Genomic DNA, 17,076 nt, shown 5'->3' with positions numbered 1-17,076 from the left:
ACTCATCTTCTAGGTAGTTCTCCCAACCCGAATTTACCTGAAGCCAAGCCCAAAGACTTTGGAGGATACCTCAATGAACAAGATATTCATCCCAAAAGGCACATATGTAAGTCGGGGCACAATCGAGGGTGGGGGCTTGGGCTTTTATAGTGGGGGTGGTCTTCCTTGATAGCCGATCACACTCAACACCCAACCTTCATCCCACTGTTTAAGCCGATCAAACCAATCCCACCTTGGACGGAAAGTCAAGAATGGAAGCGCCAAAGATGGCATACCATTGCCCTTCCAAGATATATATATCAACCCAGCGAAAGCCAAAATGGGCTGCCACCCACGAAATATCTATATCCTTGCAAAATGGGCTCAATCGCAATCACCGACCCTTTATTCCACCCCTTCCGTCTGGGCGCTCTAACCCTCAAGCACCGCGTCATATTGGCACCGCTGACACGGATGAGAGCGGGAAAGGAGTCCGAGGGTGTTTATGTCCCGAATGAGCTTAATGTCGAGTACTATTCGCAGCGAGCTTCGGAGGGAGGATTTATGTTGACCGAGGCGACTCCGATTAGCAGACATGTATGGGAACCATTTTGCAGTTCAGCAGTGTGACCGATTCGCAAAACTAACATTGTCAGGCTGCTGGATACCCGGGAGTGCCTGGCATCTTTAGTCCCTCTCAGATCGCTGGCTGGAAGAAGGTTACCGATGCCGTCCATGCCAAGGGCGGCTATATATACTGTCAGTTGTGGCATGTTGGCCGCGCCACAGTTTCCTCGTTTATTGAAGGAAAGGAAGTTCTTGGAGTCAGTAACATCCCAATCAGCGGGAACGCACTGGACGGATCTGAGTACGCAGCTTCGCCACCTCGGGCCATGACTGTTCAGGAGATCCAAGATACAGTGCAGGAGTATGCCGCTGCGGCAAAGCGAGCACGCGAGGCCGGATTTGACGGAGTCGAGGTTCATGGTAAGAGTCCTCACAGCCTTAGTCAAGCGCATTGTCTAATAAGCCAGGCGCAAATGGTTACCTGCTTGACCAATTCCTCCACGACAACGTCAACACCCGTACCGACGAATACGGTGGCAGCATCAAAAACCGATCTCGCATCATCCTTGACGTCCTCAAAGCTGTCAGCTCCGAAATCGGAGCAGACCGCGTCGGCATCCGCCTGTCCCCATATAATTATTTCCAGGATACGCGTGATTCCAACCCTAACGCGAACTGGCTCGCCCTGTGTACGCAGATCGCCAGTCTGCCAGAGGAGTCACGGCCTGCATATGTGCACATGGTCGAGCCCCGGTTCGATGAGGTGATGGACGAAGCGTCCAAGATCGATTCCCTGGCTTCCGATAAACCATCACTGGATGTGTTCCGGCCGACGCTGAAAAAGGGGAGGGATCTCGTTTCTGGCGGCTGGGAACTTCAACGTTGAGAATGTGGGTGCTAAGCTTGCGACTGGCGGAGCAGATGCTGTTGTGTTTGGTCGTTACTTCATCTCGAACCCTGATCTGCCGCGCCGGTTGAAGGAGGGTCTGCCTTTGGCTCCTTATGATCGGACCACATTCTATGGTGCTGAGCCTGCCGAAAAAGGTTATACCGATTATCCGTTCTGCGGCAAATAGACATAGATCTGGATAGACCGCGCTTGTCCAGGTTAACATGTCGGATTTGGTAAACTACATATTGACTATCAAATATAAAGACTATCATGACAATCTCATCAGTACTTTCATAGCATCGTGAACAACTGCCCATCGGACTGTCGCTAGTTGTTTCGCCATCGCCGCCGCTAGAGGGCGAGGACAATATTTTCCAGATATGCCTGCTAGATCTGGCAAGCTGGGACAATTAGTTAGCATCACGATCAACGAAGATAGATCGGTGTTGATTCGGTTCTCGTCAGAAGCCAGGTTGGGCCCACGATGGAAAACCCAGCAGGCTAATGTGCATAGATATAGACACCAGGGGAAGTGGAAGGAGTCAGCTTGGTCCCAGTCATGAAGGCTCAATACCGCATCCTGAAGTAACGACGCCGCTTGTCGCGCAGTCGTACAGGATGGTCCGGATTCCTCCTGTAGCCATCTGGTAATATTCCGCAGCGACCGTGCCTGGTCAGCCTCAGTCACTGTACGCCCCAGGATTTGACCTGCTCCAGCAACGATCTGCAAATCCAGTACCTCGACATTTAACGCGAGATATGCCGCGTGATAAAGGGAATACCCAGAGATCTTGAATCCCGTGAACTGCCTCGGGGTCGCGGTCTGAGCGAGCTTAATAGCAAGACAATCTGCATCGAAATCGACTTTCCACAGATCATAGGACCGACCCATGCGCGGTGTCCAAGCTCCGACACGCTCGGGTGTCTCCGACCGTAGGGTTGTTTGATCACGACGTTTGAGATCCGCAGATACAGACATTAACCCATGTAGGATGACGATTCGGGCAAAGACGTTCAGGTCTCGAGGTCTGGCAACGGCCGCCGGTGTAATGTATCCTTTCAGAACAGTAAGGAATGGCCGATTCTCTTCTCGGAAGGCATGTCGCGACCACTCCCGAGCAGACGAGGCATCCCAAGCCGCAGGACTACACGGTAGTGAAGATCTGATCTCGAACGCAGACATACACAGCGACTGCGAAAATAGCACAGCGTGCTGCGTATCCCACATAAAGCAATGTATAGCCACCCTCTTACGCTGTTCATCCTCCATAGCCTCTCGCCACAGTTGATCCAAATCCGCTGATTGATTGGCATGAGGCAAGTCACGTATGCCACAGCAATTACTCCGCCTGATCATTTTGATCAACACGCAGTGGAACAGCTGTGCGCGCTCGCGCTGTTTGTGGCCAGCTCGCATCTTCCCGAAGCAATCTATCAGAAGCATGGTCTGCAAGACCCACAGGTCAGCCTGCGGTGAGAAATCCGGATGGCAGAGTAGCTGGCTTCGCAGGACATCGTGGACCTCCACTGCCAATTGGTGGGCCTCACGCGTGCCGTATGTCGCACCCATGAAGAGGATCGAGGCTAGGAAGACTGGGGGTGCGGTGCTTGGATCGAATGTAGACTGGTGAATCAGAGGGTACGTCGTGTTGAACCGATCGAAGAACATGTCGCAGTATGACTGGAGGGCAGGGAGTGTCAGCAGCGGCGAGTCAAGTACCATGGGTTGCCCGTCAATGTCTGTCGGATGTGCGTGTGCCACCAGTGCTAGGATCCCCTTTCGCGCTTCTTCGGATATTATCGGTAGATTCCTTCGGAGATCGGGGTCCAACGTCGCCGCGCCACCCATCCAATCCAGGTCTGGGATACTTGGTATGGGGAGTGAGGTCGTTTCTCTGAATGTTTCGCCTCTGTCCATGATTGAAGCCATGAGCAAGGCAGATGGACCATCGTATTTCTCCATTACCTCCGGGGGATTAGAATCGAATTCTTCCAAAACAGGGGCTGTCTCGAACATGAGAGGGAGGTTGAATTGATCAAAAGCATCATCCAGGGAGGAAAACATCGAAGAGCCAATTGTAATTAGATGTAGCTGCAAATGGAAGATTGAAGTCGGTTGCTATTGAGGTTAGCACAGGTTTTGTGGGTGGTTAACTGGAGCTATACATACCAGTGTCCATTCCAAAATAATCCCCAATCCCATCCAACTCAACACCAAAAGACCCATCCGCTGCGTCAAACTGTCCAGCGACTGGCTCGACGTAGGGCTCAAAAGGCCCAGCTGGCACCAAGGAAGCCAAGAAAGGGTCTGTATCATCCATAGAAATTGAAGTTGGGTCGGTTCCCGAGCCAGGTGGTGACAAGGGGACATCATCATGAAAATACCCTTCCTCGTCACGCACTTCTGGCTCCTGACTAGAAATATTCGCCGAGACAGGGGATCGAGCTGCAGCAGCCGCCCTCATTTGCCTTTGTGAAGGGCGCACAATAATAGAACCATCCTCAGCTCTCCGCGTCCGCTTTCGCGTCTTCAGCGTCCCCTGTCCGGGCCCTCCAGCTTCAAGGTCCCGTTTCTCGTGTCGCTCCATATGTCGCGCTAGACTCATCAGTACCCGATTAAACTAACCAGTGCCTTTTTCCTTACCTAACAGGTCTGAGCGCTGGAAGTGAACAGAGCACCGCTCGCAAGTATATCCATTACGCGGTTGCGCGTGGTTGAGCGCATGGCGGCGCAGATGCTCTGCGCGCGTGAAGCTCTTTTCGCAACCTGGGTGTTGACACGCGTGTTTTTCCTGGGTTTTCATGGTTTAGTGGTCCCTTTTACGAAATGAGGTCTCGCTACCTACTTCAATGCCTTCGTCAATAATCTGCTCGGAGTAAAACCCGATGGTCGACTGATAAGAATGCGGGGACGGGCTCGCGCTAGTGGCTGATTGGTATAATTCTAATAAGATATGCAAAGCTCTTATCGACAGTATTCATTGCCAATCAAAATGTTAGCCACTTAGACCTCTCGGATTTGCCACTAGGCCACGGGGGATTGCTGTTGCTGGGGATGTTCTCCAAATATCCTAGGAGGTCCTTGCCCACGCAAGACTTTAACCGTCTGATTCAGCTGGCTCAACGTGGTGGTAGGGTTTAGTAATTTCTTCTTTGGTTGTTCGTCTCAGATATATTTCTATACGAATTCGGCTTATATACTTTCGTGAAACACCAATTAGCTGTAAAAGTACAACTCGGAATGGGAACAATAGCGTAAAGAGGCCCTTCTCTATATAAATAGTGATGATTGAACTACACTAACTAGGGACGGGCTAAGAAGTATAAAGAATTGATCGCAAAAACACATTTCTCTCAGCTACCACGATGTAATGGACAGCCAGAAGGTATCAGGGGAAGTATCTCCACTCTGGACTCTTTTCGCCCTCCTTGAACTGACTAGTATCAGTCTGATCCTCTCTCAATCTTAGCCCTTGTTTGCTGTCTCGGCGATGATTCTCCATCCGCATCCAGCCCCCCAATCCAAGAACAAAGACAATGCATACTGCGTTACAACAACAAGTTGCTATGAGAGTTGGGAGATACCTGTTCAGTCAGCGACGGCTATTCACAATGCCATCGAAGATCGGAGTTTCTCACTTTGGTGCATACTGCGTTCGGAATGTGCCCGCGCTTAACACTCCAGCGAAATTGCCCAGTCCTACGAAAAAGCCTGTATTGGCAGCTCGCGAGTTTTCGTGTACGTTGTTATTGTTGTGCCAGGCATGAACGAGGCAGGAGGGAATATATGACCCTGCTGCCATCAGAAAGCAAGCAAAATATGCTACTCCCTTGTTGTTCTGAACATCAATGGCAATTAATACGATCATTCCGACCAATGACACTGTCAAGGAAAAGACGATATGGAACGTTCTCTCGCGGAAATAGTCCGACGATTTGGCCACGCAAAGCAGGAATACTGCTCCAACGAGATTGGGTGCCACTGTCCATAGATTAGTCTTGATGACGGAGTATCCCAATCGTTGAACAATCTGCTATTGTTAGCCAATCTCCGGCACTAGGGGGTTTGGTACTTACTAACGGGAAGAAATTCATTGCAGTGGCATAGGCGACAGGGTATGTAAACGTAATCAAACACCACACTGGGAACTTCCAGTCGCTCCATGTCTCAAAGCAAGCCTTGAGACTGAATGGCGTATTCACTTCTGACGACGTATCCCGGAGCAGACGTCCTGTCGCTGCCGCCCTCTCCCTGTCAGTCAAAAACCAGGCGCTCTGCACCCCATCTGGAAGCAGGAAAAAGGCCGCAGCCCCGGTGATTAGTGTCATCGAGCCTTCTATAATAAACAACCACTGCCATCCCTTGACTGCCGGGTAGTTTATCTGAAATGCTCCAAAGGAGATAAGCCCGCTAAAAGCAGATGCCAGAACTGCGAATGACTGCATGATAGCGAGTCGGAAGCCCATTTCTCCGCGCGTATAGAACAAGGTGAGGTAAAACGTAGCCCCGGCAAAGAAACCGGCTTCAAACACACCCAATATAATGCGAATTGCAACTAGAGAGCCGAAATCTTTGGCGGCGCATTGGCAGAGTGCTAGAACACCCCAGACGATAGACACTTTCATATATTCATCAGCGACTCAGACCAAATCTCAAATTTTTGAACAGGCTTACTGAAAGACAACATGATTCTGCCAGAAAATCTCTTGATTAAAAGATTCCATGGCAGGTCGAACAACCCGAATGGGATATAGAAGAGAAGAATCAATAGAGAATAGTCATTCCCTTTCAAATGCAGGTCCTTGTCGAGACCATCTGTCTTTGCATTGGCCAAATTGCTCTCAAATAATTATTAGCATTTTCCCACACAACAGTGTCATTGTCCAAGCACTTACCCGATCCATGCAATCGAAAAAGTACATCTGTGTGATGAAACAAGCCTAGAATTTAGTATAGATGCAATTCTTTATGCCAGGAGACATACCAAGCAGAGTGTTGGGAGCACAATGAAATCAATTTTCCTGACATAGGACTTTTCCGCAGAGGAGTCTGTATACGTAGTGCTTTCGCCAATGTTCACTTCGGGGTCGGGCGGCTTCCCCATTGCTGTTGATTCTAGTTTAGACATGGTCTATGGTATTGTCCAACTAATTCTTAAATCTCCAGCGCGGAGGGTAATTGACAAGCTTCTTATACTCAACATCTCCTCCCTCATACAGCATTCCAACCCCTTGACTTCCACATTCACATGCGTAGTACTCGTACAACAAGTAATGCCAGTGTATGACCAGTCGCCGTATCTCCAGATCCTCCAGATAGGATAAGCTTCTACTTTTGTTTTTTTTGCTATCCCCATGTCTTCCCCGCACGCTCTTATCGCAGCGAAATAAACCGTTGGCCCCCCCATTCTTGAGTGTACCTACCCCCATGTTCCATGGCGCATACGACAGCTACAGCTCGAGCTGGAGTACCTGGAGTCAAAATGTCGGACTTCTGTGCGACACCGGACAGTCTTGGAATAGCCCTTGTAAAATTGTGAGGAAATATATTCAAGACAACGCGATCTCAACAAGCAAACAGAAGCACAATTCATCAGTTTCTTCAACAAAATGTCTCTACCTGCGGCTCCCCCTATCTTGGACTTTTCTCCATTCTATGGAAAAGACAGCGACGCGAAATCCAAGCTGATCCAAGATGTACGCAAATGCTGCCTTTATAATGGCTTTTTCCAGATCACCGGCCACCGCATCCCGCTGGAGTTGCAACGACGCGTCATGGATTGCTCCAAGCGCTTCTTTGATCTCCCTCTGGAAGAGAAATTGAAAGTTGACAAGAGTGAGATATTAACCAACTTGTCGCAAATCCTGCTAACTGAATAGATCTCAACACATTCAACAGGGGATACGAGCTCCTCCGATCGCAAATGTTAGAAATAGGCACCGGCCCCGAGCTGAAAGAAGGCCTGTACATAGGCGAGGAAATCCCCGAAGACCACCCCTACTATATGGAGAAGAAGTTGAACAGTGGCCCCAACCAATGGCCGCCTACCATTCCCGAGAAGGAGGAATTCCGAGAAACAACCATGGAATACTATCACGCGGTATTCGATCTGGCAAAGGATGTGTTGGGGGTTTTGGCTCAGACTTTGGGAGTTGAATCAACGTTCTTCGGCCCTCTTACGGACGGAGCTGTCGCGACAATGAGATACCTACACTATCCCGCGCAGCCACAGGACACCGACGAGAAACTAAACCGCGGCATCGGAGCGCATACCGACTTCGGATGCATCACTCTCCTTCTGCAGGACGAAGTCGATGGTTTGCAGGTGCTAGACGCACCATCGGGACAATGGCTGGATGTGAGTCCAAACCGACACAATTTCTTGACCTTAACTCTAATGGTGGTCGATAGGTCAAACCGGTTCCCGGGGCATATGTGGTGAACTTGGGTAACCTCTTCATGCGTATGGCGAACGACAAATATAAATCCAACACCCATCGTGTGATCAACAAGTCCGGTCGAGAGAGATACTCTATTCCGTTCTTTTTCAGTGGAAATCCGGATTATATCTGCGAGTGCTTGCCTAATTGTCGTGAAGAGGGTGAACCTGCCAAGTACGGTCCGATTACTGTGCAAGATATGGTGACGGCGTCGTACAAGGAGAGCTATGGCCGCGCTGAGGAATTCAAAAAGGGTTTGGATTTACACAAGGAGGATGCTATTCCGGTTGCTTCTGCGGTTGGTGCTTAGTGTTACTTGCATTGCAATTGATTGAAATTTTCTATATGTTTGACGGCCCTGAGTCAAGAAAAGCTGAACCGAAGAAGCTATACATAATTTGGCCAATGTAGTCTATACGACAGGACAAAAGGGTGTTGCATTAGATTACCATGTCTGATTGGTTGCCCCAATCAGTCTACACTCATAACACCGCCAGGTGCGCGAACTAAGTCTCGGCCTGGTCTAAACGTTGGCATATCAGGGGACCCCCGAGGCATTTCATGGGCCAAGAGTGGGATAGCACATTCGTCTCCACTCTTGTTAGCCTTATTCATCCGTATCAATCCTAACTGTACAGACTATCAGACATGATAACCGATTGCCAGACACATCGTACCCCTAAAAAGGACAACCATGTAACCCGGGTCTGTCTGCTATGAGAACAAGCAATATTCCACTCAGTCACTAATTGCAGGATGGACGAAATCCAAGTCGACAAGAAACATATTCAGCCAACAGAGGGCAGCAGTCTGGACCATGAGGCTGCTAAATTAACGACTATTGATGACTATGAGGTTGAAGATTTCTATGGATCCTCCACCACTCAGGCATACCGCTTGAAGTCCGAGTTAGTTGGGAAATGCATGGAGGAAATTGGGATGGGCAGGTATTCACACCTCCAAATCATGAGCACTGCTTTGAGGCATCGAGATATTGACACTACCAGGTTCCAATGGAAACTATTTGTGGTTACTGGTTTTGGATGGATAGTTGATAATGTATGCAGTACCATTCTATTTCCCCTGGTATTGGGCCCCTCCCCTTCCTAACATCAATTTCAAATAGTTTGCATCCCAAGGGATTGGAAGTGTCCAACCTCCTATTAAGCAAGAATTCTCCGGCATTGTGCAAGTCAGCTACAGCTCCGTTGCATATTATGTTGGCCTCATCTTTGGTGCTTCATTTTGGGGTTTGTCGAGCGACCTCATGGGCCGCAAGCCAGCCTTTAATTCTACACTACTCATTGCTGGTACCTTCCTGTGTGCTGCTGCTGGGTCGATGAACTTTCTCGCATTTAGTGCACTTTGGGCTGTTATTGGAACCGCTGCTGGTGGAAATGTGCCTGTGGATTCAATGATATTCCTAGAATTTGTCCCAGGAAGGTGAGATGATATGTGGCTGGTTATAGTAATATGTACTTTTGCTAACACTATCCTCCTAGTCATCAGTATCTTCTCACGGCTCTCTCTGCCTGGTGGAATCTGAGCCAACTGATCGTGTCCTTGATTTCTTGGGTATTCCTAGCCCACTTCAGTTGCCCAACTGATGCTACCCCAGAAACATGTTCTCGGAGTCAGAATATGGGATGGTGGGAATGCGAAGATCTACGTTAAATTTCCTCGCTAATAACCACTAGGAGATACACACTCATCACTCTAGGTGGCTTAGCCCTCGCGTTTACCTTCATTCGCATTTTCGCTTTCAAACTCCCCAAAACCCCCAGGTATCTCCTCTCTCGGGGAAGAGACCAGGATGCGGTTAATGCCATAAACTATGTTGCTAAGCAAAATTGCAAGCCAGAGCCCCTGACATTTGAGATGCTGCAAGAAATCGACGCGCGATTTGGGAATACCCCCAGCGAAGGAGAGTCCAACAGAATGACAACAAAGGAGATAGTGAAAGAGAACATGCGCGCCTTCCGAGGGGAGCACTACCGTGCATTATTTGCAACTCGAAAGCTCGGAAGACAGACATTGATCATCTGGGCCATCTGGTTGACAGTTGGTAAGTGAGACGGCAATCACTTATTGTGTAATATCTTTACTCATACTCACACTCAGGAATTGCATACCCGCTATTCTTCGCCTTCTTGCCATCCTACCTGGCAACAAAATTCACAGAGACATCTTCTCTCTCCCTAACATATCGGAACTACTGCATCACGTCGGCTGTCGGAATAATCGGTCCGCTATCAGCCGCAGTATCTGTAAACACCCGCATGGGCAGAAGATGGATGATGGCAACTTCAGCCGCTGTGGCAGGTGTATTCCTCTTCGCATATGTCGGCGTCAACAGTCCATCGGCCGACTTGGCATTTTCCTGCATTACCAGCCTTCTAGCTAACTTCGGTGAGGCTACAATCAAGCCTGACTTCTAACTGCATAGCTAACTAGCCTTACAGAATACGCTATTATGTATGCGTTTACTCCAGAATCGTTTCCGGCTCCTCATCGTGGCACAGGCTCCGGAACAGCGGCTGCACTTCTTCGTCTCGGAGGGCTCATCGCTAGTCTTATTTCATCTCATACCGGCTTCACGACTGCGCCAATCTATGCGAGTGCGGCATTGTGGATTGTTGTAGGCGTGATGTGTTTGGGATTGCCTTTTGAGACACATGGACACGATGCGCTCTAGTGGACAGGCCGAGAAGATGCTTGGGATTTGTATAACTGGTCGCACTGCAATATTTCTAGTATAAATACAGGACTATGTAGTCGACTGCATAATTGTCTCTTGGGAACTTGATATACTTCGCCCTTGACTGGTGCCAGCAGTAAAATATAGAGTATAGGCATTGGAAGGCATAAACCTTACGAAGGCCCTATGCTTTGTACGTAGAAACAGGGGCATTACTCCATCATACCTAGACTCGTAGCTTCTTACCGTGAACACCGAATATTCTACCCCTACCCATCCGCAAAAGTTGATGGCCCAATTTGGTTATGTCAAATGCATGCACCTAACTACGATAGTGTCACTACGAAATTGAACCTCTTTGTAAGCGGATACAGGTATATGGACTCCAGTACACACACGGGTCAAAGGTGGGGGTGCTCACATTTCATTTTCAAGATAAGAGCTCTGAGCTTTACTTTACCTGTGTGAGTATGATCGAAGTTATAGCTTGTTACCATTGGCTGACAACCAAATAAATATTAGAATATACCAACATATCGATCTAAAGGGGTTCCCATAAGGGTGGGGGCATACGACTTCAATGCAATGTGAAAGGTGAGGTTAGGATATTATCTAGGACGAGCCTGTTTATATACAGAAGCCATCGATTGGTCAGTTCGGACGGACTGTTCAATTGATCGGTTGAGCCATGATGTTTACTCTTTCTGAAGGTTGGTCGTCATTATCCGATCAGGGACATTGGGAGGAAGGATCATTGAACTAACATCCCCAGTGTCAACGCACAACACCGAAGATAGCTGCTGGGTTATACTTTATGGAAAGGTGTATGATGTAAGGGCCTCCAATATTTTACCTATAAATTCAAACTAGTTAACTCCCACAAGGTTACAGGCATTCTTGACAGCCATCCTGGTGGAACGGATGCACTCCTTCGTTGGGCAGGGCGAGACGCCACCGAGGAGTTCGACATAATCCATCCTCATGAGACGCTGAAGGAAATTGAGCAGTCATGTTTGGGAATGGTTGAGGTACAAGAGCTGCCGATTACCCATTCTAGGCCCGAAGGGATCACGCAAGCGCCATTAGGCACGTTGCTGAACCTCGATGAGATTGAAGCCGCAGCCGCAAAGGTAATCAGCAAGAAGGCATGGGGGTATTACTTTTCCGCTGCAGACGACAGGATATCAAAGTATCTCAACACGCAAGCCTATCGCTCAATTCTGTTTCGACCACGGGTATTTGTTGACTGCCACACTTGCGAATTGGAAACCAACTTTCTGGGCCACAAGGTCGGGTTACCGATCTTTGTTAGTCTAACTGCAATGGCACGCCTAGGGCACCCTGCAGGAGAGAAGGGGATTGCACAAGGTTGTAGCTCTTTCGGGGGGCTTCAAATCATCGCAAACAATTCCTCGCTATCTCCGGAAGAGATCGTTGCAAATGCGTCCCCAACACAGATATTCGGATGGCAGCTTTACGTCCAGCTGAATAGAAGATTGAGCGAAAGTATGCTCTCGCGTGTTAACCGGCTGGACGGAATCAAATTTATTGTGTTGACACTGGACGCACCGGTATCGGGCAAGCGAGAAGACGATGAGCGGATCAACATCCAAGCCAACGCGACGGCAAGTGTCAGCACCCAACTCTTTGCTGGAACGGATCCATCGCTCACCTGGACGGATACTCTTCGATGGTTGTCGCATCATACCACCAAACCGGTTGTACTCAAGGGTATCCAGACACACGAGGACGCAGTTCTGGCCGCTCAGTATGCACCCTTTGTGAAGGGGATTGTGTTATCCAACCACGGTGGGAGGTCGCTTGATACAGCACCTCCTGCTGTCTATACTCTTCTTGAACTTCGAAGATACTGCCCGGAAGTGTTCGATAAGGTTGAAGTGTGGGTGGATGGTGGGATTCGTCGTGGTACAGATGCTGTCAAGGCGTTATGTCTCGGGGCCAAAGCTGTTGGGATAGGAAGGCCGGCTCTTTGGGGCCTCGCTGCTGGTGGTGTCGAGGGGGTAGAGCGAACATTCCAGAGTTTGTTTTCCTCAAGGATATGGATGGGGTTAGTACCGTATTGCTAACATGAGAAATTCTAATCCCTAGTTCTGTCGGATGAGATGAAAACATGCATGCGACTCCTTGGTGCGAAAACAGTGGACGACCTTGGACCTCACCACGTAAGTAGTCCTCTCTGTGGTATTCTGTGCTCATTGCTAACACTCAGTCAATAGATCAACACAGGCATATTGCAGCAGCAAATATATGGAGGGTCTTCCCATCTAGCAGATGAACACCCAGGTTTGGTGAAAGGGAAGCTCTGAGGGGTCGACACCTCATAAAAGCCTGAAAGGCTCATTTCAATGATGGCTGCATTTGTTATTTATTCACCTACGTTGAACTCACTCATCGTCGTCGAATTCATGCTGTGGCCTCAGGCCATATTTATTGCCTTAGGCCTAGGTGTCAGATGAGACTATTAGTTAGAAATAGTTCTTTACTTTACAATGGCCACTCGAAGTAGTCTTTTGATCTCATATTTAGTGCCTATATGATTTTTTTTTCTTTTTCCTTTTTTTTTTGCATTCAGCAATTTCAGCATGGTACCAACCCATTGAGCTGACCATACGACGACAGGCTAGAGAAGACAGCCTTGGATGGATCAGTTGGAGCCAGTCAAGTCAACCATGAGTGGAACTAGGATAAAGAGCTACCCATTACGTGAACAATCCATATCTTCAGCTCCAGCTGTCTTGGAATCACCCCACCCTTGTCCGGCACGATGCATTGTTGGGGGTAGGGAACGACATATTTACCTCGACAATATCTCCACCTCTAATTCCAACCAATTCTCAAAAGTATTATATTTCCTCTCTTTTCATCCCATCCCCAACCTCTCTATCCCCAACAGTACCACCAATTCAAATAATCATGGGCAAAAAGCGCGTCCTCGTCGGTTACGGCGTTGATATCGACGCAGTTGCTGGCTGGTTGGGCTCATACGGAGGCGAGGACAGCGTGAGTGATATCAGTCGAGGTAAGCCATTAGTCCCCGGAACACCGCGGCCACACTGACAAAATCACCCAAAAGGTCTCTGGGCAGGACACGTCGGCACACCGCGTGTGCTAAAGCTATTCGGAAAATACAACATCAAAGCAACATGGTTTATCCCAGGTCACACGCTGGACACCTTCCCAGAAGAATGCGCAATGGTTCGGGACGCAGGGCACGAGATTGGGCTGCACGGCTACTCGCACGAGAATCCCTGCGACTTGTCCACGGAGCAACAGCGCGATATCCTCGACAAGACATATAAGATGTTGACAGACTTCTGTGGGAAGCCGCCGCGCGGAATTGTCGCGCCGTGGTGGGAGGCCAGTGCGGAGATGGTTGAGCTCTTGCTCGCTTATGGAATTGAATATGATCACTCCATGTCCCACGAGGATTGCCAGATGTACTGGCTACGGACTGGAGATACGTGGACGAAGATTGATTACAAGCAGAAGGCAGAGACGTGGATGAAACCTCTCGTCAAGGGTAATACTACCGGTCTTGTGGAGATTCCAGGGAGTTGGTATATTGATGATTTGCCGCCCATGATGTTCATCAAGAATTCAGCGAATAGCCATGGATGGGTTAATCCGCGGGATGTTGAGGATATCTGGAAGGTTGGTGGTTACTTACCTCCAGAACTGTGGAAGGTTGGACTGACAGGATTGGTTAATAAAGGATCACTTCGACTATTTCTATCGAGAGTACGATGAATTTGTCTTCCCTATGACGATCCATCCCGACGTCTCTGGTCGGCCTCATGTTCTGCTCATGCACGAAAGGTATATTGAAAATCCAGACAGTCAAATGTGGTGGCCAATGTAGAACTAACCGACTGTGTACAGGCTCATTGAATATATAAATAGCCACGAGGGAGTTGAGTGGGTAACGTTCGAGCAAATGTGCGACGAGTTCAAAGGGAAGAACCAACCACCTCCAGGTGCTCTCCTACCAGCTGCACCGGGAGCAATCGTGAAGGCGCAAGAGTGACTCTAGACTTGAATAAACGCCGCTTATTAGTTAGCAGGTTATCCAAGTTATCCACTCAGTGATGCAAAACTTTCAATTGAATAGGCCTTGGTAGTTGAAGTATCAGTCAGTTCTAGCACATTGTACTCAGGCATCCAACCAGATTGTTCCCAATCACCGATAACCCGGACACTATGTGGTTTGGAAGGCGTAATGATAATTTTGCTGCGGTGGAGATCACCTTGCGTGACTTTGATAGTGCAATCACCGGGCAGGCCATACCGAAAATGTTCGATTGGTACAGAGTGTGGATCGGGCATCGGTGTACGACAGAGAAATGTACACCAGTGGTGAAAAACACGGGCTGTGGTGAATGGCCCCGCCTCATGCGGATGAAAATCGTACACTCTGTCGTACATGGATGTTCGGACGGCATTACCTAGAAGAAAGCCAGAAACATAGACCGTCCAAACAGGAAAGGTATTAGGCCAGCGCAGACCTATGAATTTGTCAGAAGGGTCTTGTTCAAGCTGGCGGAGGTTGTCACATTATGTGCGAAGTTCTCCAGAGATCTCATTTCCCTCGTCATGTTGTAGCGAGTCCTAAGCCTTTTCCAAAGTCGGGCGCTGTACATATTGCATGTATATACACTTCTCGTCTCCGTCTGTGCGCCATCCAAGGACTTCGGGAACCGACACACGGCCATTCAATAGACGATGGACGGCATAGGCAGACTGAGCTTCGTGGATTCTGACAAAACCGGAAACAATTTTCTTTCGGCAATCACCAGGAGGCAATATGAAATTATAAAAATAAAAATAAAAATAAAAATGAATCCTTAACCAAAACATTTGGTTCCTGTGGGTGATCATTACCGAATAAAGGTAAGAATACGAATGCGAGGTAGAGCCAAGACCAACATTTATCAGGGTCCTAACAATTATTCTTAAATTAGTTTAAAATATTCTGCCTTGAATATGCATTCTAAACGATTACGAGGCCTAGGATGCATACTTGAATATTTAAATGCGCTGTTTTCCCCATACAAATGGCTAATCTAAAGAATTGTACAAGATCCCCGGAACCGACTACTCTTATACTCGTCCTCATATTGAAGCCATTGGTGTCCACGGAATCAGAGAGGAAGCAACAGAAAAGCTACAAATCACAACAATGAACCTATCAATCGAAAGAAGCCCGGTGATCAAGTTCCGGCTCCACATCGTAATCGGCGCCTTGCTCTTGACCGTCTTCATTCTTATCATTGCACGTATTACGGACAGTGGCACTCCGAAGACAAGAACTAATATCTGGGGCATCGTCGTGGTGAGTTATTTTTCCATTTATATTCAAATAACTTTGATGGAATTCATTAACCCAGACCAAAGTGCATCAAATCAGCCGTTTTCATGGCATATCAAATCATGACCTCTCATATGGACCGACTTAAACGATGGGCAAGCACAAAAGTATACATGATAATGAACATTATTGATACTGTGTTTTGGTTTGCTCTGTTCGTAATCACGATCATGGGTACTAGGGGGTCGACTACCGGGAGCAGTCGGGCGTTGGGTGGTGTTGTGGCTACATTGGTCTTCTTTCTGTGGTAAGTAGTATCAATCGAGGCGACGATCCGGCTCTTTTTACTAACTTCGCTCTTCTCAAGTGGATTTGCTGGGCTTTTGGCGTTTGTATCCATTCGTGATAGGCGCTTTTTCAAAGCTAATGGGTTTCTTCCTGGGGCTAAACCGGCAGTTCATGCTTCATGTTGAATGATGAAGCAAGTCCTCCTTTTGTTTCCTTTCTGATGTACTCCCTGTCTTTTATTGCTTATTTATACGACCTGGTTACGTTTTAGGGGCGTCGATGAAGACAGCCAAGACAGATTATTGTTTACCTATCTACAATGGAATGTTTCTTTTGAAATCAAACTCGGTATCAATTAATAACCCTCGGGTGATCTAAATTTAGTGAACAGAATGAACCTTGGTCTCTTTTTATATCCTACTAGCATAAATCCTATTGGGATACCGACTTTGACGAGATTCAAGAATGTCGCAATCCTCTCTGACCCAAGTACACCATCATTCAAGACGTTTACCATCCCGAAGACTAGAAGGCGATAGTCTGTCTTTACGGCAACTTCCACCTCGAAATTTAGAAAAGGCATCTCACAAGACAAACTACTTTTAAAGAGAATAAAGAGAATCACGATGGCTTCGTTACTCCCACACCACATCTCGGATCCAGGCCCTTGCTCTGAATGTAAAATGGGACATGGGCTGCTCCTAGTATATACGAAACCCGCCCAGTGCTCTTCCGCCAAAGCGATACCGTGCCTCTAAGGTTAGTCTTCAAGGATGACTTAAGACCGGGCGGGGCAATTCCAATAGGACCTGGAATCTATCGCGTTGGTGTCTCCATTCACTGTTTGTGGGTGAAAGACCGACATAACGACATGCCCAATAAGGG

The 17,076-nt window shown here is 48.2% G+C and overlaps 8 protein-coding genes across 8 annotated transcripts; 6 read left to right on the top strand and 2 right to left on the bottom strand.

Moving 5' to 3' along the window:
• Positions 1 to 13: 13 nt before the first annotated feature.
• N7519_006450 (alkene reductase) lies at positions 14 to 1,622 on the top strand (the record flags this gene model as incomplete). The annotated part of the gene is made up of 5 exons (XM_057293226.1): positions 14 to 106; positions 151 to 576; positions 636 to 966; positions 1,014 to 1,368; positions 1,391 to 1,622. Coding segments are annotated over 5 exons (1,437 nt in total), but the record flags the coding sequence as incomplete, so codon positions are not given.
• An 84-nt stretch (positions 1,623 to 1,706) lies between these two features.
• N7519_006449 (uncharacterized protein) lies at positions 1,707 to 4,242 on the bottom strand (the record flags this gene model as incomplete). The annotated part of the gene is made up of 3 exons (XM_057293225.1): positions 1,707 to 3,442; positions 3,609 to 4,034; positions 4,083 to 4,242. 3 exons carry the CDS (start codon positions 4,240 to 4,242, stop codon positions 1,707 to 1,709), a joined length of 2,322 nt encoding a protein of 773 aa, XP_057148036.1.
• Positions 4,243 to 5,073: 831 nt separating this feature from the next.
• N7519_006448 (uncharacterized protein) lies at positions 5,074 to 6,543 on the bottom strand (the record flags this gene model as incomplete). The annotated part of the gene is made up of 5 exons (XM_057293224.1): positions 5,074 to 5,469; positions 5,516 to 6,057; positions 6,114 to 6,279; positions 6,335 to 6,379; positions 6,424 to 6,543. 5 exons carry the CDS (start codon positions 6,541 to 6,543, stop codon positions 5,074 to 5,076), a joined length of 1,269 nt encoding a protein of 422 aa, XP_057148035.1.
• Positions 6,544 to 7,048: 505 nt separating this feature from the next.
• encD (Fe(2+)/2-oxoglutarate-dependent oxygenase encD) lies at positions 7,049 to 8,189 on the top strand (the record flags this gene model as incomplete). The annotated part of the gene is made up of 3 exons (XM_057293223.1): positions 7,049 to 7,274; positions 7,319 to 7,797; positions 7,851 to 8,189. 3 exons carry the CDS (start codon positions 7,049 to 7,051, stop codon positions 8,187 to 8,189), a joined length of 1,044 nt encoding a protein of 347 aa, XP_057148034.1.
• A 446-nt stretch (positions 8,190 to 8,635) lies between these two features.
• N7519_006446 (MFS transporter) lies at positions 8,636 to 10,574 on the top strand (the record flags this gene model as incomplete). Its single annotated transcript, XM_057293222.1, has 6 exons — positions 8,636 to 8,938; positions 9,006 to 9,322; positions 9,382 to 9,528; positions 9,577 to 9,944; positions 10,001 to 10,288; positions 10,342 to 10,574. The coding sequence occupies 6 exons, from the start codon at positions 8,636 to 8,638 to the stop codon at positions 10,572 to 10,574; spliced, it is 1,656 nt and encodes a 551-aa protein (XP_057148033.1).
• Positions 10,575 to 11,268: 694 nt separating this feature from the next.
• On the top strand, positions 11,269 to 12,904 carry N7519_006445 (uncharacterized protein; the record flags this gene model as incomplete). Its single annotated transcript, XM_057293221.1, has 5 exons — positions 11,269 to 11,287; positions 11,350 to 11,408; positions 11,462 to 12,617; positions 12,687 to 12,760; positions 12,815 to 12,904. 5 exons carry the CDS (start codon positions 11,269 to 11,271, stop codon positions 12,902 to 12,904), a joined length of 1,398 nt encoding a protein of 465 aa, XP_057148032.1.
• Positions 12,905 to 13,511: 607 nt separating this feature from the next.
• On the top strand, positions 13,512 to 14,622 carry N7519_006444 (polysaccharide deacetylase family protein; the record flags this gene model as incomplete). Its single annotated transcript, XM_057293220.1, has 4 exons — positions 13,512 to 13,617; positions 13,672 to 14,249; positions 14,311 to 14,414; positions 14,478 to 14,622. The coding sequence occupies 4 exons, from the start codon at positions 13,512 to 13,514 to the stop codon at positions 14,620 to 14,622; spliced, it is 933 nt and encodes a 310-aa protein (XP_057148031.1).
• A 1,152-nt stretch (positions 14,623 to 15,774) lies between these two features.
• Positions 15,775 to 16,376, top strand: N7519_006443 (uncharacterized protein; the record flags this gene model as incomplete). Its single annotated transcript, XM_057293219.1, has 3 exons — positions 15,775 to 15,927; positions 15,990 to 16,210; positions 16,271 to 16,376. 3 exons carry the CDS (start codon positions 15,775 to 15,777, stop codon positions 16,374 to 16,376), a joined length of 480 nt encoding a protein of 159 aa, XP_057148030.1.
• Positions 16,377 to 17,076: the final 700 nt, after the last annotated feature.

Source organism: Penicillium mononematosum, assembly GCF_028829835.1.
Source record: "Penicillium mononematosum strain IBT 11891 chromosome Unknown utg000003l:1.0-8172316.0:1.0-8177699.0, whole genome shotgun sequence".
NCBI classification, from domain to species: domain Eukaryota; kingdom Fungi; phylum Ascomycota; class Eurotiomycetes; order Eurotiales; family Aspergillaceae; genus Penicillium; species Penicillium mononematosum.
The sequence above is the reverse complement of the archived record's forward strand: the minus strand, read 5'-3'. Positions and strand labels throughout refer to the sequence as shown.